General features: G+C 38.0%; 1 protein-coding gene across 2 annotated transcripts in view; it reads right to left on the bottom strand.

The window, feature by feature from the left end:
- BMPR2 (bone morphogenetic protein receptor type 2) overlaps nt 1-16,089 on the bottom strand; it is a 100,294-nt gene that overhangs the window by 7,798 nt on the left and 76,407 nt on the right. For both annotated transcript variants that reach the window (XM_015868190.2, XM_015868188.2), the window contains exons 6-12: nt 15,131-15,361; nt 11,306-11,420; nt 9,562-9,722; nt 7,987-8,134; nt 6,912-7,048; nt 3,628-3,800; nt 1,274-2,553 (exon numbers count right to left, since the gene is read on the bottom strand). In XM_015868190.2, the coding sequence (XP_015723676.1) occupies nt 1,274-2,553; nt 3,628-3,800; nt 6,912-7,048; nt 7,987-8,134; nt 9,562-9,722; nt 11,306-11,420; nt 15,131-15,361 (2,245 nt within the window). The remainder of the gene's footprint in view (nt 1-1,273; nt 2,554-3,627; nt 3,801-6,911; nt 7,049-7,986; nt 8,135-9,561; nt 9,723-11,305; nt 11,421-15,130; nt 15,362-16,089) is intronic.

Genomic DNA, 16,089 nt, shown 5'->3' with positions numbered 1-16,089 from the left:
TTCTTTACATACAAAACCTCAGGCAAGAGCTCAGGCCTTTGCCAGGAGACAAATATTCTTTAGGATCCTAAATCAGGATTTGGGATGTTGCATTGCAAAACTGGAAAAAACACTTGCTTGTCAGCTTCAAATGTAACAAAAATTCAGCAGTAGAAATCTGATCTTAACCTTCAAATATTTTAATTTCTTCTTCATTTCAACTAAAGAAAGTTACTGCGTTAATCTTTTTTTTTTTTCTCTTCAATAAAATGTCAACTCAAGTTAACAAGTAAAGATGAAAATATAAGGTTTCCTACTTAAAAGGAAAGCTTAAACATTAAATTGCTGAATATTCAACTACATTTCTTGAAAGATCTGTCCTAGCTCATTTATAAACTTTTTCTTTCCAAGCATCCAATGCCTGGCACCACGGGTTAATTTGCTAGTATGACAGCCTCTACCTAAACACAGTCAGGTTTGCAAGTATCTTTTGACACTGACAATGTATTCTGGAGCATGTTAGCTAGGAAGTCTCTCCAACAGCCCACAGACTCCAAAGAAACTCATTCTATGTACTGAACTATAAATATAGACAGAGTTCTTACCATGATAAAGAAATTCTCATTGTAACCTCTTACGTTTTTAGGCTTAAAAATCTAAGGCAGTTTTTCTGAGGGCATCTACTAAAATCCATTCTCTAACTACTTTGCTTATTTTTTTTAATATGTACATGGTAAACTGACAAAGGATTGCTTTAACTGTTAACGCTCAGATAGTAAGCTAGAGAATGCCTGACTGCCCACATAGGCTGAACTAATACAATAATATCAGTCGCTTTAAAAGTTACGAAGTAATAAGTGTGTAATAATAATTTTAATCCATGCATCTTAGAGCCAGCTACTCTTATGAATGATGAAAAACAAGGAAAAGAAGGCACAGTATGTCCCTGAAGGAAGAAACAGGAGACATTTCAATAACCTTTGCCACTGCCTCGCAACAAATAAAAGTAGAAATGGCTCCTCTCAAAGTAGAGAGAATAGAAAGGGATGGATTTTTGCCATGTATTTGGAAAGAGGATAGTGACCTAAAGCACTCTGGAGCTGATGAAGACAGAACACAGGACTTTATTGAGAAGACTGAAATAGTTCTGATAGAAACTGAATTTATATGAGATTAATAGGCACACTTGGAGGAGTGAAAGGGGACACAGAAGTATTTTCAAGTAGATATACATAATTATTCAGCAAAAAAAAAATGCATCAGGGAAACTTGTTCAACTTCTGCTGGCACTTACACTGCATACTACTACTATCCAAACTATTTGTGGCAGATAGATCCAGCGAATTAGGCCTCTGTGCTCTTCTAGTCTGAGTCTGCCCAGGATTTCTGGCTACATTCTGGATACTGAGTGTAGCTGTGTCTTGCACTGGACATGGATTACTGTTATTGTTATTAACATTTGTTCGGCCATTATCAAGTTGTCGCTCTCTCCTGTCTACTAGGCGGTCCAGAACACCTTCATCATGGCCAACCTGCTGCTCCCGCCTCAACAACGGTTCATGCTCATCAGGGCTTGAATTAATATTCAATCGACTATCCTCTCCACTGAACTGGTTCTGAAGCATTTCCTGGGCCCTCTGTGCTACTGAACTGGCTGTTTGGCCAGATGGCACTGCCCCATTGGCATACTGGGTTGTGCCAGCATGAGAGTTTATGCCGTGGGTTCTACCAGCCACTCCATTCATGGTAACCGTCACCACATGAGGCTCCGCAGCATTGATAGTGTTCATCTTGGCAACGCCTGTTTCAACTTGCTTCAAGTTTGATTTGTGCTTGCCACCAAATTTTAACCGTGGCTCCTTTGTTGAGTTTTTGGTGTTTAGAGGAAGGCTAGTAGGCCTCTTCGGAAGGTTCTGTTGCTTGGGTAGAGGATACACCTGAGCAGATGGGACATCTGGAATCAAACATGCTTGACCATTGCTAGCTTGCGTGAAATCCTGTTGTCCTGTCACCTCTACTGCAAGTTTTATCAGTGGATAAAGCAAGCTGGAACTAGTGCTGCTGAGTGGATCTGGTCCACTAAACTGCTTGAGTGAATGTTCCATCAGATTTTCATCAGAACTTTCTTTCAGGTTCTTGTCTACTTCTTTTGGATCCAGTTTATTTGTCTCTAAATCCTCCTCTGTTAGTTGCAGACAAACTGGCGTGGGCCCACCCGGCTGCATGATGTTTGTAGTATGTAAGTTTGTTTCATCTGAATAAGGTATTTCAGATATTGTGGTCATGCCAGTGCTAGGAGTGAGGCCAGTTGTATTGGTGGTAGTAGTATTAGTGGACAAACTGGTGACGCTTGTCTCAGGACTAGGGATGCGAGCTTGTGCTTGTTGCCGCTCATAGTTAATGGAGTTTCTATTCTTTTCCCCTGAAGTCAGTGGTGTAGAGGACATTGAATGTTCAGACGAGATGTTCTTCACTATGCTGTCAGTGTGGTGGATTGAATCTTCAATGTAGGAGGAAGAAGAATAATCTGGGTACGGCCTTATTTTTGACACTCGTCTATGATGTGACAGGTTCCTTTAAGAAAAAAAATCAGTGATATTAAGATCATATATGTAAATATTGCTGTATATTATAAAGCCTTTAATTTAAGAGAACTGAATGTCTACTTATTTTTGTGCATAAACTAAGGACAGATACAATTAAAAAACTGAGATCCTCTTTGAAAAATCCTGGGAAGCAGATAATCATTTTACTAGGACAGCAGTTTTGTCACGAATTTTATTGACAGAAGTAAATCACATAACAGCAATTTTCTTCTATTTGTCCAATACTTGTATTTGTACAGTTCACTGCTAAGGTACTGGTCTAGTTGCAGAGAAGTGATGCTGAAGATGGGAAACAAGAGAACAAGGGAAACTATACTCAAGAGCATAGGATACAGAAAATGATGCTAGGGAAAGAGTCACAATCTTCTAAACCATGAAAAATGTATAATTTTAACAATTTAGGTGTTCCACGCTTTAAACAGAATTTTTTCATGACAAACCCTGCCAATGCTACCCTTCTCTCAAATCCAGATCTCTACTATGGTGTCTATTATGTTAGCACTAATGTCAGTTCTGCATCATTTGCAATCAGAGAAGGGATGTACCCATCACTTCTCTCACTGGGCCAGAATAACAATGACTTTAACAAGGGCTTTGTAGTTCTTAAACTGAATAGCTATAAATTCAAGTCTTGGTGATATCACGAACTCTTACTGTCAGAACTGATAGCTTATAGCAGAACATTTTAAACAGAAGTTCAATGCATCACTTAGAAAAGAGTCTTTAAACACAATTCATAGTCTTTTCAAGCTCGTTTGGATAGTTTGTCTAAACTCAGCTTAACAGGCCTCACTGTGATAAAAACAGTTGTTTACATACAACATGTCTGAATTCTGGCAATTGTAAGAATCCAATGCCATAAAAATGTTTATTTTGTGGATTCATGCAATGCAAAACTATCAGAATCATACACAAAATCCATATGTAGACTAGCTCCCATAACTCTTTTAAACACTATGTGAATGGTGTGCTCTAGCTTCCTTCCTGTAGTGAGCTAAGCACTGGACATTCATTGCCAACTAAAGTCCATTTTTTCTCTTACCGCTCATTTTGCATGGCAGTTGACATTGGATTGACTGTTGGACTAACTGATTTATTTCTCTCCCAAATCATCATAAGTTCTGCCATTCTCTCCTCAGCACACTGGGCAGTTAATCGAGCTTCAGCATCTTGATCCCAGCAGTCTTCGATTGTTTCTTTAAGTGACCTCACAGCCTGCCGGGAGACAGACAAACAAAAACACTTTTTCTTAAATTACTTTCCCTTTATATTGTGCTTCTAATTTACTGTCCTATGACAGTATTCTGCATGGATGAGAATAGTCACAAGTTGGTGATATAAGGAAACAGAAGACACACAACACAATTGCTCAGTGCTAGTTTATGCTAGTAACAACAGTGCTGCAGAACTAATATTATCATACATCATATGCAAAAAACTGGAAAGATAATTATTTAGAAAAAATTAGAGTTGTTCATGCAACCTTCAGCCTGCCCTTGTTGAGGTACACATGCTCGTTCTCCCTTCTTTATGAAAGTCACGTACAAAGGATTGATGGTGGCTCTGGAAATGCCATCGTTGGTGTCCTCGCAATTCAGCTAATGGTCCCTGCTTTACTGCCCTGCACTGTATGCAATTGACACAGCCTTGCCCAGTTCATCAGGCTCCTTCTGTCCACTAATGTAACATTCAAATACCACATTAGTATCAGTGATTCTGTCTGCACTATGGGAAGAGATTATTGCTGCCCTTATTTAACAGACAGAGAAATGGAAACAGACATGCTTCCCCGTGATCACACTGTGGGGTGAATGGAGCAGCCAGGATTAGAGCTCAAGACCATCAAATCATGCTGCCATATGGTCAAAGACCTGGAGAGGAGACAACTGAAATTACGAGCACTGAACAGTTCTACTCCTACAGCATCCTGAGCACAGAAAACAAGCAGACGTTTATGGGCCACGGCTGCCCATTGATGGGCCACCATTTGCCAGAATGTCTCACATCTCAGCTCAGCTTTAATCTCACCAGCACCAGTGACCGTGAACAGTCCCAGCTGGGCACTAAAGCATTCAGTAGGGCCTGCCGATTGTTTCTGTGCCAGAACTGCCTTGTTCGCTTCTGGCAGGAAAGTCAGGAGTAGCTCTGCCTGTTAGTGAAGAGCTCCTCACCCACAGAGCTCTGGCATCACTCGCATCTGGCAAGTCACTGCTACTCAGTGATGCAGCTATGGCTGCACAGGTGGGGATGAGCTCCCAAACAAGGAAGTCTTCTAATTCCTTTCCCACAATCAATCAGAGAGGATAAGCAGTTGAACCACTTGCAGCTGAGGGACACAAGTCTGAAAACACCATCAGGGACAATGTCCAAATAGAATACTGGATATGTTTTCTCTACCAAAATACAAGGCTTAATTCAGTTTTTAGTATTTCAGTTAGGTGCAATCTAGTTGCATCTTTAAGTTAGTGGACACCCTGAACTCCCATCTTGCCCCTATATGAAGCTCTCCCCTGCAGGTTTCACCAGCTGTAAATGTAATCTTTATTAAATTTACTAGCCTCTCTTCCAACAAATCTTTTTCTTTCAGTGTTTTAAGGATACTGAAAGGAACATGGTGCTGACAGTACAGATAGTTAACAAGACTGAAGTTCTAAAGCTTCACATTTATCATAATAATGTATTTTCAATTTATTTCAGGTTCAAAGGGATCTACTTTAAAATTTACCATTGAGAAATTCTACAATTCATAAAAAAGATGAAAGATAGCAAGTTGCATAGTTCTGATTATACTAATGTCCTTCCATTTTTATTTGTATTTCTAAAAGGAAAAGAGTATATACATTTCTCTAATAGATCAATATGCATGAAAGTGTTTTACTCTAACATGTCAGCGTAGCTTTAAATAATGGAGAGAAGCCTCTTATCTCATGTATAAGATACAGGAGGTAAGGACCTGGGCACAGGGTGAGATTATTTTTCTAAGACATCTCTTCAGTGTTTACTGAGATGTTATCCTAGACTAGCATGGGGTAAGAGTGCATTTTTAATACCTATTAGAGAGCTACAGGTTACTGTTTTTCAATTATTCTCTTGTAAAGTGATGATATAAATCCATCCTTAAAGCCAAACATTATTTTTATTATTATTTTGGATTGCTGAAAAAAAATGTTAGTGACATCACAAAGAATGTGTTAAACAGCTTAAATATGGGGATCATAATACTAGGTCAGTGTCTACTAATTCTGGAGCCCATCAACTTAGAAGAACACAATTGGCATTTAAATGGTAGCCTGCAAAACAAACCAAACCTTAAATTGCTTGTTTCAACTGTCTTCAAAAACAGCTGTCAAGCTCAGGTTCTTCCAGCACCACATTTGCTAACATGGCTGTAATTAAAACAGATGCTGCTTGATTTCCTACACAATTTGGGTGTGGATTTTTGTTTTTTAGCTTCTGTTAAGACTGGCCCAAACTGTGCAGTAAGAGAAGCTCTCTATGAAGTTCCCAACTCAGTTACAACACGTTTTATAGCACTGTTAATACCAGAGGCTATGCTCCTTTCTGAAAATGGTTTCATACATATTTACAAGTACCAGCAGAGATGAGGCCTTAGGCTCCCCATTATCTGCACAGTAGCTACATACTTATCAACTAGCAAAGTCTCTGAAGATTAAAAGGCATAATTTCAGAAAGTGAATTCCTAAAACTATCTTTTTAGATGAGTCAAATATATGAATTTCCATGCTTGCTTAAATAAGCCATCATGTTATCAGGTGGAACCCAGAGACTGTTGACATTTCACTTTGCTTGTAATAAAAGAAACAATCCCCACCACGCTGAGGAGAGTCACATTACCTCACCTTTGCTGCAGATGAAAGTAAACACAGACTCTTACCAGAGTTCAGCTGACTTGCAGTAACTTGTCAGCCTGCAGCAGCAAGCAAGGCTCTAAACCATAGCAATACTAATTCAAAACAACAAACAGCACTGACTCTGCTTTTACTTTTTCAAGTAAAAACTGTGAAGCCACATACATTTTTGAATGTAGTTATAACTGCTATAAACTGTAGCCACTAAAATTCTGAGGACTATACTTCTTCAGAAAGTTTATTAAAAATGCTCATAAAAATGCTCAGTATTGGAAGACTGTATTTTCGTACTGTCTAAGAGCATTACTAGTCTGTAAGATTTCAAAAGGCATGAAATACTTCTCATCCAGAATCTGGAGAATACGTGGGCAGTCGTTGCAAATACGAAAATTGCTTTTAAGAAATGATAGCACAGTATAGCCAGCTCGATTGTTTCTTAGTACTTATTCTATCTCACCAGGCTGTTCTCTTTCCATGCTTCTGGGAATTTTGGTCTTTGCTTTTCCCTGGACACCAAGACTTGCATATCTTCAAAAGTGGGATGGTTTCCGACTTCTGTCTGGAAAGCCATCTGGTACTCTGGCACTGATTCCCCTGTTAGCAAAAGAGAGAATGAACAAAGTCACAGATTTGGAGCGGGGGAGGGGGGGGGAGGAAGGCAGGGCAAGGGCTTTCAAGTGATGAAAGGTAGCATCAAAGTTGTTGCCTATCAAGATATTCTGACTCCACCCTCAAACCCATACTCTTCCGCTTCCCTCCCTCTCCCCAGAAATGCTGAATTAACCACAAACGAATTAAGTCTTGTTTGAAAACCTCTCAAAACATCTTTAAATTTTACTGACTGAGGGGCATCTTCAGAACATCCTTGAGCCTGAGGATAACACCTAATGTCTGTGAAATATCAACATTAAGCATACTTTGGGAGGAAATTCAAACAGATTACAAGCCCCTGCATGCACTGTGCAGCTGTGTAACTATAGAGGGGAATACTGTATGTCAGATTAATTCTGTATGCTGTAGCTCAGGAAGATGATGAAGGTCACTATACTTTCTCTGTTTGCTAACAATTTATTTCCTCTAGTTTTATTTTACAAGATTTATGTTACCTCAGTTTTTCACGTCACTATCATAATTAATAGTATGAATGGCTAAATACCACATTAAATTACAGCACTTTTCCATCTACTTGTTCATGAGGACAGTCTGAAAGATATTTTGGGCAGTATATCAGGTCTAAGTACTGAAAGTACTGCCTTTGCCATCAGTCCAACTACCAGTGTTCGTGAGCTCTGGGCAATAACAACAGTGCTCAAACAGCACTGCCGTGTAGTCTGCAAATTGCTTTAATGGGAAATCTGAAGTCTCTCTGCATGATCCTCACTGCATCCCACAGTGTACTGTTAACAATAACCATCTCAAACGCTAGATGGCACCAGCTTAATAGTAAAAAACAAATGATAAATTATTTCCCTTCTTCACTTAAAAAGCTATGACCAGGGACTAATATTGTTTCTTCTAGCTCTTTTAGTTACCTGGGAAGAGGTCTGTGCATCGCATAAATATCTCCCAGTAGATGAGGCCTAGTGCATACATATCTACTTGTTTCAAAGCAGATTCACAGTCCCTTAAGTTCACTGCTCCTTCAAGCACTTCTGGGGCCATATAGCGAATTGTACCGACCTGGAAAGGCAAAAATCAAAGCTTTAAATCAAGAATTAATTTCCAAATTCAATTTTATTATAAAGGTTTTGAGTTCTTTATTGATTTTTTTGGTGTGTGTGTGTGTGTGAACGCATATTGGTTTTTTGTTTTTTAATATGCTTCAATGTTTTCTAGAAGTTAAGATGGAAAATGCAATTCTCTTCTAATCAATGCCCTCAGCTGCTACCCTTATCAGTGGCCTAGTCTTACAAATACCTATGTTAGATTAGAGCAGTCATTCATCAGCCCTTATGGTGCAGTATTTTGTCAAAGGACTATTACACATCCCTGTATTTTAAATGGTGGTTTCCCCATTCCTTTGTTCACGGAGAGGAGATCTAAAAAAAGCACTTGTGCATTAGGTATTACTCCTGTAACACTTGCTCTCTAAAGGATGCAGATTAGCACTGTGAAACACTCCGTGAATGAAATGTAAAGACTCAGTGTAAAAGCACAGATGACAATTATCCTGAGGCAGTGCGGGACTTCCAGTCTTTGTTTCAACTATTACTTGAGTAGCCTATATTCAAATATCCGTGCATTTACACTTATTTAAAACATAAGAAAAAGCAAGCACTTTCTGAATCATTGCATCGTCAAAAACAAAGCTTAAAAACTCAGTTTCCTCCTTCTGCCCAGCGACCATTCTAACCCAACCCTAGCAGATGTTTTTCCAGTGTGTTCCATAAAGTCACTGAAGGCTGCAAGTTCTATAGTGTTCCCTGGCAGACCCTGACTTCTGCAGATTCAGAAGGTTTCTTCACAACTTACCCTAAACTAACCTACAAAATAATCCCATTACCTTTCTTCCTATCCAAACTGAATGCAAACAGTTTGTTCCTTTTTCTTTGTAGCGCTTGTTTACATATCTGAAGACTTGCTTCCACTAGACTAAACAACTCTAATTATTTCAATCTTTTCTCATAGGTTACTCTTCCAAACTTTCCCCATTATTCTGTCCTAGTTCGTTCTCAATTGCTTCATGCCTTTCTACACACATTTATTTTCCCTGTTGTATCTATTTAAAGTCCATCAAATTACAGATGACACACAGAAATAAGTGGTTGTAGGACATGGAAGGGGAGGGGGGAAAAAAAAAAACTAAAAAAAGAAGAAAAATCTAACTACCTCAATTTCCAAAGACTGTCTGGGTCTAAGTAATGTTTGCAGTATAAGACTCACTGGGCTTGCACCCACATCTTTGTAACCTCTGCAACCATACCCACCTCGCATATATCATCTCTCATATACAAAGCTTCCACCTCCAAGGCTGCCTCTACTGCAGCAATTCCCCATCAAAAGAATTGTGCCACCATAATATTAATCTTGTAACAACTGTTTCTCAGTGTCACTCCCATATTAATTTATCTTCCTTTTTAGCCAGGCCTACCTTTATTTGTACTTACCTCACTAATGGCTGCATTATCTTCCTCACCTGGGCGCACCAGTCTGTTTCCAGTTAACTTCATGGAGAGCCCAAAATCGCTAATTACACACGTTCCATCATTCTTTACCAGTACATTGCGGCTGTTCAAGTCACGATGTGATATTGCAGGTTTGTAATGGTCTATTTGGACATATGAAAGTGCTTGTTATTCTTTGAACAGTTCTACTGTTTGGCAAAATGAGAGAATCTCATTAAGTCTGCTCACCTATTAAATACAGAAAATCAACTTATCTTGTAGAAAATTAATATATTTGTTTCTTTATAATGAGCTCTGCAGTACGCTATCTATAGAAAACAGACTGGCACTCAGAGCTTCACTGCCTTTATACATTATACTGGGTTACCACTGCATACAGGTTTAGTGTTTGCCAGTAAGCTTCCTTCCAAAGGGTACTGCAGCAGGATTTTGGCAGGGAAGCCATTATGTACATAAGCACAGACCTGCTGCTACAGCCATGACAGCCATTCCAAATGCTCTCTCTCATATCCATAGTCCTCTGTTCGGTGCAATACCAGCTACTTAAATTATAATTAGGATTGGCACCTATTCAGAAGATATGTAGACGATAATTCTCCAGAGAATCTGTGCATGTTATTCCTGCAAGGGATCTGATCTTTTCCAAAGAGTAATCTCAGTAGTTCCTCATTTATATGCAATTTATTTAGTAAAACAGCAAGCACTACAGAACCAATTTTACTGTGCAGTTCATTCTACTCCATGGATTCACACAGTTCAGTCTATGTCTGTCTCTCCTTTATGATCGAAGGTTTACACATTTTCTTGCTGCTAATGGACACACAGGTCTGCATATTTCTAAACGATGATGTTAAGATGATAGCTGCAGTTTCAATCACACATAGGAATATCGATTTAGGTATTTTCAGCCTTGCACTTTAAACAGTATTGTCAATTTCCATTCTTTTGGAGAGCTGGTGCTTAATATTTGAGATACATGGATTAGGACTTAAATCTCAACATTAGTACCTTTATGTAGAATTAATATTGCCATCCTTTCGTTTATTGCCAAAAAGATAATGCTTCAGTGCCAGGCCACAATCTGCAGCCTGTTATAGCACAGAATACCTGTTATATAATTGTGATACTTCACTGGCTGAAATGGTGGGCTGAAGTGAACAAGCAGAGATAAATATATCAACATGTTGTCAGATCCAGTGCTCTAGCAAGTCACTAAAAATCCAGCAATATCATTTATTTACAGATAAGAATGGGACCTCACCCTTCAACAAAATCAAGAGATACGACAAAACTACAGTGGAATTAAGAAATGTAGTTATTTTTCATGTTTACAGTTAAAAACTGCTTTGCGCTTTGTGCTGGAACTGCAGAAAACAAACAGAACACTCCATCTGCTTGCTCTCTATTAGACAGACACCCAGTGCTTCAGGTCTCCAGAAATCTGTTGCCATGATACAGCAGCACTGCACAGCTCTGCCTCCTCCTCTTGTCTGTCTCTGGGACACCGCTGGCTCTTACTCCCTGTTTTCATGCAAGCATCACTGGCACAGCCCACAACAGGGAATTGCTCAAAAGGAAAAACATATCAGAAGTTGTGAGGAATCTGTATTTGGATTAAGCATTTCCTACTCATTGTACTGTCACAAATGAAAAATAAAGGCAGCAATCTTTTGCCTGACAGAAATGGCAACATCTTGAATACTCTGGCATCCCTTCTTGTCCTTACCTCCTCGAGGTAGCTCTGTGTGCAGGTACGCCAAGCCCCTGGTTATAGAATGTGCCAGCCGGCAAGAGCTCACCCAGTCACTTGTGTGGAGACTCAGATATTTACACAGTGAACCCTATGAGAAATGAAATAACAAATAGTAGATTAAAATAATTACCAAGTTACAAAACAATCAAGTCAAAATCTTGAAGAAGGACAGTTTTATCCATTGCTCTTGAAAGTCATATTCCTGCAACTGCTTCTGTGTTTACCCAGATGTTATAGCATATAAAATTAGATCAAAGTTTCATTAATTTTTAGTGGTGTCATTCAGTTTATGTAAGGAAACAAAGAAAAATGTAACATACATTGCATAATAATAGAAATTGCCTTTAGTAGTATTACAGACAAAAGCCAAATACTAATTTCTTTTATTCTTAGAAAGTTGTTATTGAACAACAGAAGGAGAAAGGAACTTGCAGACATAACAGCTGGGATTACTAATTAGTGGACTCTGAACCTTAGGATTTACAGAAGAACACTGAACATCTCTCAATGGCATCTCACCTGCTGTGATTAGTTCAGTCATTGAAACAAAAAGGCCCAAGGAAGGCTCAGAATAGGAGCAAGTCAACATATACCGAAGAAATGTGAAAAAAGAATTTCATACTTTTTAAAAAAGAGAATTTAAATGTGAATAAAATGCTGGGGTTTTTTTTTTGTTGTTGTTTTTGGTTTTCAAGAAATCTTTATCATTTGCAGTGAAATCTTAAAAACAAAGCGTCAATTGTGACAGTGAAATATTCTAGAAACACAGACAAAATGACAAAAGGGACAGATCTGCAACTGTGATGTCTTGTGCACTTTTATGCACAGTCCTTGGTAACAACATCCTCAATTTAAACAAAGCAAATTCCCAAGCATAAAGAACAAGAGGTCCAGCCTTCTCTGCATGCATATTGTAATGGTTATTTATGGACATGACTACCACCTTTTGCTTGTTTAAATCTTTAATCATGAAGATGCACTAGCATGTAATATCTTATTATCATAGCTGCAAATAAAAGCACTTGACTGACACATTAGTTAAGTAACATTTGGTTAAAAAATAACTGCAAGTATTTGCCATTTGAGTCCATTCAAAGTCAGTATTCAGGTAGGTAATACGCGCACAGTTCAAATGGATGCACACAGATAACCAACATTTAAAATGACTGAAGACTCAGATTTTTTTTTTTTTAATCCAGTGCTAAAACTAAAATCCCATTATTGACACTCCTTAATAAAATTACAGAAGTCTTGCAGCTTTTCAGATTTAAGACTGTGTGGACTATACAGATTTTGGTTTGCTTATCTATAAACTTAAATTATATGAAGGTAGACTGCACATGTCATGGATGACATATCTTCTTCTGGTGTATAAATCTCCACTTCATCCTTCATTCCAGCCCATTCTAATGGAGGCAACAAGACTGTTGTTGTAGCCTAAGCAGGAAACATCATATAATGATCTCAGAGCTTTCTAACCACCACGTATTTTTAAGCTGGCTGACAGCTGTGATTTTATGCTCTCAGTGAAGTTCGTTATAAACGACAACTAGGAAAAGTTTTAGTTAAGATTTTGTGAGGGAGACTTGCACTTGAGATTGTTCTTTTTTAGAGTCATGAGCTTAAGCATTAAATTGAAGATATTTTTTGATTATGACTTTTGATAAAACTGATAGTTTTGTTCTGACAACCATAAAACTCCACCGTGTTTTAAAGAATTTTTCAATTGTTCTGACAAGACATGAATGTCTGAACACCGGGGGCACAGTACTGTGACTATTACCTATATCATGCTGTATCATCCTTGCAACTTATTCACTGCTCATTTACTTGCTGTACCTCACTGCAGCATCACAACGGCATGATCAGCCAACACACATATGCCCCATGTTATTACCTGCTCCCATGCATTCATCTTTCTGGTGTTTCGATAATATTGTGATTTGGTTTAATTTAATCAGTCTTGATTTCACCAAAGCCATGCCAAAAGCAATTTTCTATGTTAAAATGTTCTTTTTTGTGTGTTTCTACTTCCAAGAAGGACTTTTTTTCCCCAGAAAAATGATGTTTTGGATGGGGAGTATTTCAGCTGCACATCTTGCATGGGTTGCCTCTTATTGAAGCAAGTTTTATGATGACAGTTTGAATGGCGCCATTCCCTTCTAGTAGCACTTCCTCAGCAGGGTTCCTTCCCTGCTGTTAGCTCAGCATACAGCAGAACATCTGCTCACTGAATTAAGAACCGTACTGTGCCTTAATTACACCTGCTGTGCACTTTTTCCAATGACTTCCAAACCACCAGTGGATTGATTTCAGGCTAATATTGTTGCTTTCAACACCATATCAGGAAAGTATCTGATAATATGTTGTAAACTTCATCTGTGCATTCAAGCAGATTGTTAACAGATCCTGTTTATAGAAGACACAAAATTTCCAATCAAATTACCTGTCAACTAAAAATCTTTCATTCAAGAAAACAGCAAAACCAGATTGCCTTTTAAGACAATTATGCTGTGTCCGCTCAGGAACAGAATTCTTTCTTAACATAGTTGAAAGTAAGCCTGCTCTGCCACAGTATACACGTGGTATAGACATGCCTGAGCTTTCCTACAGTCATTTCTCATCTTTGCAATCTCTTCTTAGTTTTACAGTTCTTATAAACTGACACAATCAAGTGTGTTCTCACTTTAAGAGTTTTGGTCAGGACACTCTTTCTATATTTGTGAAAAGATATGCTGTCTTCTACAATTTGCATATCTATTTAGATTTTTATATACATATGTGCATTTAACTTTCAACACAAACATATATATAGAACCTGAAACATCTTAAGAGAGAAGCCATCATTACTGCTACCTACTGCTGCTCTGTTTCTTTTTGATACTTAATAAGTTGCTTTTGCCCTCCTGCCCCCCATAACAATCAGCCTGCAGTCATCACCTTTACACAATGGAATAAATACAATGCCTTTGTTTACTTGAGACCAAAAAGCTCATTGAAGTATGATTTAATTGAACAGTTAAAGTCTTCTTCTATACAACAGGAAAACAATGCCTCATGTTACATTTTATGACTTTTCATGATAAGCAGCTCTCATTTTATGTTGAGCATTTTAAACATTCTTGTTCCACATACATGTACACACTACACTGAGAACTCAGATCAATGAGTTTGAGGGGTGTAGCACAGTTAGCCCAGGAGAAGAGAAGTTAAGGTTCTGCAAAGTAACATTGCTGTAAGACTTCTTCAGTATCAGCGTACAGTATAATAAAACCAGTAGGGTATGCCACAGGAAGCTTTAAAGAAGGTATCAATATAAAAACACCTCACAATTTATAGTGCCACAAACAACAACACTGGATACCTTATGTTTTGTTGTAGAAAACCCTTGCCATTTGCACTGAGTGAGGTTGCAACAACCTTGATGGAGGTGTAATGTTTTTAACATCAGGTAGTTTTAAGTTTACTAATTATTTTTAAAGTAAGAACAATTCTTCAAATACTGCCCTTGATTATTCCAGTTGTTTAAAAAAAAAAAAAAAAAAAAAAAAAAAGGAAAATATTACAGCTAAGAATTCTTAAAACCACATTTGGTAGCAGTAACTGGGCAACTTTAAAGGGTATTACAGGAAACCATACTATGGTTCATTAAAATTGTATCTTATATGGATCATTTTTACATTACACCAGGCAAAGGTGACTACTGTGCAAGAATCACCAGAGGCTGAAGCACATCCTTCTTATGTGGCTATTCTTAGGAATCTAAACAAATCCAATTGATTTCTCTGAAGCACTTACATTGGCATAATATTCCATCACCAATAAATACTCCATACGCCCATCTGCAGTGAATCTCTCATCTCCCACAATGAAGCGGGCAATGTTGTCATGTTCCATCAGTGGAATCCTGTAAATATTCCTCTCATTGACAAAGTTTTGCCGATTAGCAAAAGAAAATACTTTCACAGCAACAGGGCGTTCATCAAGGGAGCCTTTGTACACTGCTCCATATCGTCCCCGGCCAATCAACTGCAAAAAAGGAAGTCAGTAATTAGTTCACTTAATAACAAGTAAAGGCAAAAATTAGAGTTCTCACTCAACAAAGATTAAATACCAACTTTTACACTCAATTTCACTGTGGGAAATAGCAAACATTTTATAATGAGGACCAGAATTAGAATAATGTCATTAAAGAGATTTTGGAATTCCTAGGATAGCTCCACTTAGACCTGTATTACTAAATTGACCAATAGTCTGCATACCCATTAAATAAATTGCAAATAACCTATTCAGCCATTTTATATCAAACATCAATAAATCCATGTGCATTATGCTGATAATTCTCTTATTAAAATTTTGACTATTAAACATTTATATCTTTTGTATAATCAATTTTAATTAACTCCAGCTATACATTTTAGGCTAAGGATAGCTTCAAAAGCCATATGTTTTGGGTTAATAAAGACTCTACACACATTTGTAGTGGAAAACAGATTCCAAAGGAGATAAATGAGTTTTAATAGGAAGGAGTAATCAACTCTGTGCTACCTGTAAATCTTTATTCTAGCTCCTACAATGTTAAACTGTCTTCACAGTAAAGCCTTTTCCATCTCCATGGCAACTGAAGAAAGATGCAATCTCTGCTCTCAACCAGAACACTAGACCACCTTCAGGAAGAGTCCTGATTTCTAAAGCTCAGAACACTCGAACTACTTAAGAATTACATCTATTGCATTCAAATAGTTTGCATGCAGACT

This window comes from Coturnix japonica, chromosome 7, assembly GCF_001577835.2.
Source record: "Coturnix japonica isolate 7356 chromosome 7, Coturnix japonica 2.1, whole genome shotgun sequence".
Lineage (NCBI taxonomy): Eukaryota > Metazoa > Chordata > Aves > Galliformes > Phasianidae > Coturnix > Coturnix japonica.
The sequence above is the reverse complement of the archived record's forward strand: the minus strand, read 5'-3'. Positions and strand labels throughout refer to the sequence as shown.